The 7,293-nt window shown below is 30.9% G+C and overlaps 1 protein-coding gene across 1 annotated transcript; it reads left to right on the plus strand.

Annotated features, from left to right (window-relative positions):
* Positions 1–793: 793 nt before the first annotated feature.
* On the plus strand, positions 794–1,866 carry LOC110778565 (glycine-rich protein 2). The gene has a single exon (XM_021983113.2). It carries the CDS (start codon positions 858–860, stop codon positions 1,494–1,496), a length of 639 nt encoding a protein of 212 aa, XP_021838805.2. The 5' UTR covers positions 794–857; the 3' UTR covers positions 1,497–1,866.
* Positions 1,867–7,293: the final 5,427 nt, after the last annotated feature.

The raw sequence follows: 7,293 nt of genomic DNA on the forward strand, positions 1-7,293 counted from the left end.
GGTTTTCTGAATCTATACTGGGTATACCATTAAAATGGTATACTAAGGGTAAAATAGTAACTTCAGTTGATATATTAAGGGCTAAATGGTAAGTTCATGTAACAAATTGAGTCTCGCCCACGAAAAAAACATTTATATTTGACTTGTGAGTAACAAACTATGTTATTTGGGACCAAATAAAAATGAAACCACGTTACCAAACTATGTTATTTGGTATCACATGAGAAAATACAACTACTTTTCTTGTACTAAACTATGTGGTTTAGTACTAAACAAAAATGCAGAATATTAGTGTACCATTTCAATGATATACCTAGTATAGAATAAGACTTTCTCCATATGGTAATGGTCCATGAATAAATATGGAAGTACGAGATCATAAAGAATGCACCTAATGAGTCGGGTAGTAAAAATTGATTCACATTATAACTCCTGCACAGTAAAACTACCGTGACCTGACCCTATTTTACTCATTTACTGTCCCCACCTTTTCAACTACCCAAAACCTACCCTTGCCCCTTCCCCTGCCCATTTCCCTATTCTCTCTCCTCAACGGATAAACATAAACCCACGATCCAACGGTTAATAAAGAAGCAGTCCTCTCCACACCTCATACCCCCAACCGTTGGATCCCTTTCATTGAAACCCCACATTAGACTGACCCGAGAAAAAGACCTTCCCCCTCCCTTTTTTATTAAAAATAAAAATAAAATAAAAATGCAAAGAACCAACGTGGCAAAGGGAAAGAGCGAGTCCCCAAACATTTGCCAATATAAGTACCCTCACCTCTCCCCCACACCCCTACTATCAAAATTATCGTCTGCATTTCGGAGAGAGAAAAAACAGAGAGAAAAAATATGGAAGAGCAAGGCGGAGAAAGGTTGAAGGGGTCGGTCAAGTGGTTTAATGACACCAAGGGCTTTGGTTTCATCACCCCCACTGAAGGCGGCGAAGATCTCTTCGTCCATCAGTCTTCCATCCGATCTGAGGGTTTCCGCAGCCTTGGTGACGGTGAGGAGGTTGAGTTCGTCATCTCTACCGGTGATGATGGTCGTACCAAGGCTGTTGATGTGACTGGTCCTAATGAAGGCCCTATCCAAGGCTCCACCCGTCGTTCTGGCGGTGGTAGCGGAGGAGGGGGTTACGGAGGTGGTGATGGTGGAGGATATAACGGAGGAGGAGGTGGTAGGAGATCTGGTGGAGGCGGTGGGTACGGAGGTGGAGGCGGTGGGTATGGTGGTGGTGGTTATGGAGGAGGAGGCGGTGGGTATGGCGGAGGAGGTGGTGGTTACGGTGGAGGAGGCGGTGGTGGAAACTGTTATAGCTGTGGAGAGGCAGGTCACATGGCGAGGGAATGCCCATCAGGTGGTAGCGGCGGAGGTGGTGGAAGGTCGTACGGAGGTGGAGGCGGTCGTGGCGGAGGAGGCGGCGGAGGTAACTGCTACTCCTGTGGTGGTGATGGTCACTTTGCCAGGGATTGTCCCGCTGCTCGTTGATCAATGCTGCTGATCTTTATCTAAGTTTGCTTATTTTTATTAAGTCCGTTGGTTTTTGTTTGTTAGGGTTTATCATTTAGATCCGGGTATGGGTCTTTTGAATGGGTATGGGTTTGGGTAATGACAGAGAAAATGTTTTGAGGGGTGGGTTGATATTTTCTCTCTAGTAGTTGTCGGCTATGGTATTATTAGGGTATGATTGGAAGGGTAATAGGAGTCTTTTATTTTATTTATTTTGAAGAATCAAGGACGAAGAAATTAAGAATGAAGAAAGTTATCGATATTTTAGATGAGATTGTGCAACATGTTTTGATTGTTAGAATCTCTGTTTAAAAATGTCTATATTAATGAATACACTTCCTTCCCTTTATTTATTTTATTATTTCTTTTGTTTTTTATTATTCATATTCTTTAATGCTCTGCTTGATATTATTCCAATTTTGCCAATATGTTATCCATTATTGTAGAATTTTTTAAATAAAATGTTCAAGAATATTGATACGGGTACTCGTGAATTTGTTTTAGCCTTAAGTTGAATATTAGTATGTTTAATTTAGAAAGAAAATGGTTGGTTTCATTAATTTCTTTTATATTAAGTTGAATATTGATACTAAATTAATAGTACTCCATATATTAAGTTGAATATTGATAGTCTTAATTAATGAGTACTATAAGGGTTTAGATACTCTGGTGTTCTAAAATAACTCAACTTAGAGTTTGACAATATAATTGTTGAATGGCAACTCAATGGTTCACATATTATTTTTTCAAATTTCTTCTTATTTTTTCTCATCAATATCCAGCTTTTTGTTTTTTCCCCTTTCCAATAATACGAGATATTGATTTTAAAATGGATGGTTTAGATTTCACTCTACTTTGTAAAGTTTTATTAAAACTCTAAAAGATCTAGATTCGTACTATTATGTTTAATTTCCAAGGAAAATGGTCAGTTTCATTAATCAATGGATATTTGGTAGTTATGTCAATATTTCAAGTGTGGAGAAAAGTGAAATTTGGTCATTTGTTGTATTCAGTTTGGCCAAGTAGTCTTGGGTTATATGATAGAGATTCCGATTAGTTAATTGAAAAACATGCTTAATTAGTACTCTCTCCATTTCTTTTTGTTTTTTTACGGTTTTTTTAGGTATCTTAAAATGTTCTTTATATTTCTTTTTATATTATCACTTAAATGCTTTTATATTCTATTAAAATTTGTATCTAATTATTATTTTAATCAATTAAATTCATTGAGTCATTTAATCTCTCACCATTTTTCATTGGGACATTAAAATTTTCTCATTTTTTCAATATCAAAATTTTGATAAAAATGAAAACATTATAAATAAACGTAATTTGCCTCGTTTAAATAAAATAGTAGAAGAATCTCATTGTACATTAATTAATCGTTAAAACGCGTGTAAAATAAAAAAATAAAGAACAAAAAAAGCCGGAGTAAATATTACTTTAATTAGTAGCCACTAGCCTAGGACGTTGTATTCAACTCCATATTATACCGGATTAGGATTATACAATTATATTTTTCATCTTTGAGAAAAGGAATTTTACTATTTTAGGATTTAAAATATGTTTTGTTTGGGTAATGAAACAACTTAGGTTGGAACTTGGAAATATTAGTAGAAACTTTAATGCTTGGTGACTCGAAACGTCTTGATATAGGAGTACCTCGTAGTAAATTATCAATGCAGTGGCGTCAAATTTCGATTAATATTTCATTTGTAACTATATCTTTAATTTGGAGCAACATAGAAATCCGAATAAACTACTCCCTCCGTTCCAAAATGTTTGTTACGTTTGGATTTTTGCACGTTTATTAACGTATAATAAAGATTCTTTTGATTTTTTATTAAAAAAATAAACCAAGTAAAACCCCAATCTACTAATAATTACAACAACCAATAAGATTGTTTTATTTATCAAAATGAACCAATAATGGAAAAGCACAAAGATTATTCCCCAATGTAACAAACATTTTTAAACAACCTAAAAGGAATACGTAACAAACATTTTGGAACGGAGGGAATAACACACAATCGAACTCTGAAAAAAAAGAAAAGAAAAAAAAGTGTTGTTAATATTCAGAAACGGTTGAAAGAGGCAAGTGTTGCAAGAATTCAAGAATTAATTAGTAGTCTCTAAATATGTGTTCTCTTCAACTTATAGTACCTGAATTTATCTGAACTTAGAGAATCTTATAAGACATTATTTAACTTACAAGACCTTATAAGATCTTTATACTTTGTAATGTAATTTTATCATAGAAGGAAAACAACTCTTTGATACTCCGTACGAGAATTTTACTTGATGCATTAGTGTAAAAAGCTGATACTTTAGCAAAACAAGGTTTAAAGCCCTGTTCTTTTGTACTTTATTGCAGTTCCATTCAGTTCAGTTCAATTCAGTTCAGTTCAACTCCATTCAGTTCAGTTCAACTCCATTCATTTCAGTTCAGTCCAGTTCAGTTCAGCTTCATTCAATTCAAAAGAACGGATTCATCTTTCTTTGTAATTATTTTTATTCTTGATATTACAATTAAAATTTACAATTATTACTATTAATATTATATATATATATAAATAAATAAATAAATATATATATATATATAATATTACTATTATTATATTAATATTATATGTAATTATTGTTATTAGTAAATAATTATGATTATTGTAGTTATTATTTATTATTATGAGTATTGTTATAAATATTAACATTATATTTATTATTACTTTTATATATATATAAATTATTATTATCGTTATTATTACTTAAATATTACTATTATTATATTAATATTATGGAGTATTTAATTATTGTTATTAATAAATAATTATGATTATTGTAGTTATTATTATGAGTATTGTTATAAATATTAACATTATTATTGATTATTTATTATTTATTTATTTACTATTTATTATTCATTCAGTTCAGTTCAACCAAATAAAGTCCAGAAGAACAGGGCTTAACTCGTTCTGATGAATTTCTGGCTTGGCTATAATCTAATGTATTGTACTGTATGGATTAGTTAGAAGGGTGGGTCGCCCTGATAATGTTGCAATTGTTTTGTTTTGATAGTCTTTCTGTTGGAAGACCTGAGGTTGTATTTTATCCCTTATGATAATGAAAAGGTGCTAAAATTATCAAAAATAAAATTATATTGATAGAAGTTATATTAACATATTAATTCATATTTAAGTATCAGTTGATAATTATTATCGTCAATTAGTAACTAGTACTTCCTCCGTCTTTTATTACTCGCAACGTTTGTTAGTTTCACGCATGCCGATGCACAACTTTGATCATTTATATCTTAAATTCTCTTTATGCAAAAATTATAAAAAGTTGATATTTTGAAAATACACATTGAGACGAATCTAACAAGATCCCACATGACTATGTTTTATCTTATATAAAAAACACTACGAATAGTCAAAGTAGATTATATGAATAGTGGCAAAAGTCCAAACGTTGCGAGTATTAAAAGACGGAGGAAGTATTACTTTAATATAATAAAATAAATATGATTTATTTAATATAACAATGCAAATAATCATATACATTTTATTTAAACCTTATTGGAACTTATATGACTTTATTAGAACTTATAGGTTATTCAACTTATAGAAATTTATCTGAACTTATAAGACCTAAAAATAAGGTCATAAGACCCGTATATGCCGAAAGATTGAGTAGTAGCATGCTTTTATTGGATGATTGGAGTTGAAGTTAAAGGAGGGGATATAACATTGCTAAGGGGTGATTTCAATTAAGATTAACGATTCTCTCAGCCTTTGAACTTAAATCCGTATGCTTCAAAACAAGAAAAAAAAGAGTTACTCTTTCAAGATAATTGTGTTTTGGATGGGAAAATCAGACTATTAATGAGAGTAATGAAAAATAAAAAGGAAACGGGAAAAGTGGGGGAGAAATCTTAAAGAAGGACATGTAAAAAAGATGGGAAAGACTAGTCAAAGGGAAGAAGACAAACATACCCTATCAATTTGGGGGAAGTTATGAATGCTGATGACAGTATGCCCACTGCATTCCACCATCCCTCACTGCAGAACAGAACAGAACAGGGAAGTGATAAATTCAAGGAAAATTTTACTTCTTCCAAGGAAATCCATATTTTTTTAAAGTTGATTTCCTTGAAAGGAGTGAAATTCTTTCTTGGATTTATCATTTCCCAACAGAACATGATGGTGCGGCCATATCCCTACTTTTTTTTTTACTACTACTACTCTTCTCATTCATTGTCTATTTATTTCTTTTTATGGCTTTGATTAGATGATGAACAACATGTAAATATTACGAGTAACTTTAATCTATATTTTTGTTAATTTTAATCGCTTTCCAAACAATTTTTTTATCTAAACAAACATTTATATATCTTCCGTCAAAAAAAAAAAAAAAAAAAAAAACATTCATCAGCCGCTTACTTTCCACATGATAGTCCTGTTTGGCAATTGGCAGTTGGCTGTTAACAGGTTTACTTGGTTGGTTTAACTGGCGGTTCAAGTTGGCTGCTTTTGTTGGTTGTTTAACTATTGATTGTTTACAAATATGTTTGGTAAAATGACATTTAAGAAAATATAATGTCTTTTATTCATTTTCAATAAATATTCCGTATTATGTATGGAGTAAAACATAATAACAAATAAATAAATTATAAAGTAAAAATAAATTACTTTATGGAGTAGTATTAATTATAATTAATAATTAATAATTAATAATTAATAATTAATAATTAATAATTAATAATTAATAATTAATAATAATAATTAATAATTAATAATTAATAATTAAGGTCACAACACTCACAATGGTACTTCATGTATTAAGTTTTGAAATAGGGGTATCTTATGTATTATTGAAAGTCGAGGGACATTTAGTGAATTACGCCAAACTAATTAGGGGTATTTCATGAAAAAACCGTTATTTTTATTAGATTCAACTCTTCTTCTTTAATATCGCGTGTCGGTCAACATGTAACTCCTAATAATATACGGAGGGAGTACATTTCACCCGCCAATGTGTCCCTAAATTCTTTCCTTTACTACTTCGTAAGTTCATACACAATTTAATTTTTTTTTATTGACTGTACGTGTATAATATAAAAAATTATTTCCAGATTTTTTTTCAATTCATACATTAGAGTATCAAAACAAATTCATACATTGTTCTAAAAACTACTTTCGTGTAATATAAATGTTTATATACTCGTCATTTTTTTATATTGTTCAGTAATACAGAGTATGTAGAACCATAAAAATCATACGGAGTACTCTATAGTTTCCAGGGAGGAACTCTATGCCTTAAGTGACTTGTGTTTATATGGGCACAAGTGCTCGTATTAGTACCCATTAATTTGGTATTGGTACTGAGACTGATATGGTACTAGTATACCTATATATTGCTAAGAAATACTAATATAAATAATTTGTATTTTTGGTAGTGAAATATTTCGTATTGGCACTAAAAGTAATTGTATTTGCGTCACTTATGTCTATATATACACAAGCCACTTGAGGTTTAACATTCCTCAGTTTCTAGCCCCTGTTGTTATTGGCAAAAAAGCCCCAACCTTATCATCCCTATTTTTTATTTTTTATTTTGTGTGTGATTAATTAAGTAATAATTACTCCGTGACATGTTTGATGAATAAAGCTCTTTTATAAAATAAAATAAAATAAAATAAAATAATGATGCTGATTCCCCTTAAGAAAATAATGATGCTAATTGAAAGGTTAGAATTGAAGTGAATATAATGGTGTGG

Source organism: Spinacia oleracea, chromosome 4 (assembly GCF_020520425.1).
Source record: "Spinacia oleracea cultivar Varoflay chromosome 4, BTI_SOV_V1, whole genome shotgun sequence".
Classification (NCBI taxonomy): domain Eukaryota; kingdom Viridiplantae; phylum Streptophyta; class Magnoliopsida; order Caryophyllales; family Amaranthaceae; genus Spinacia; species Spinacia oleracea.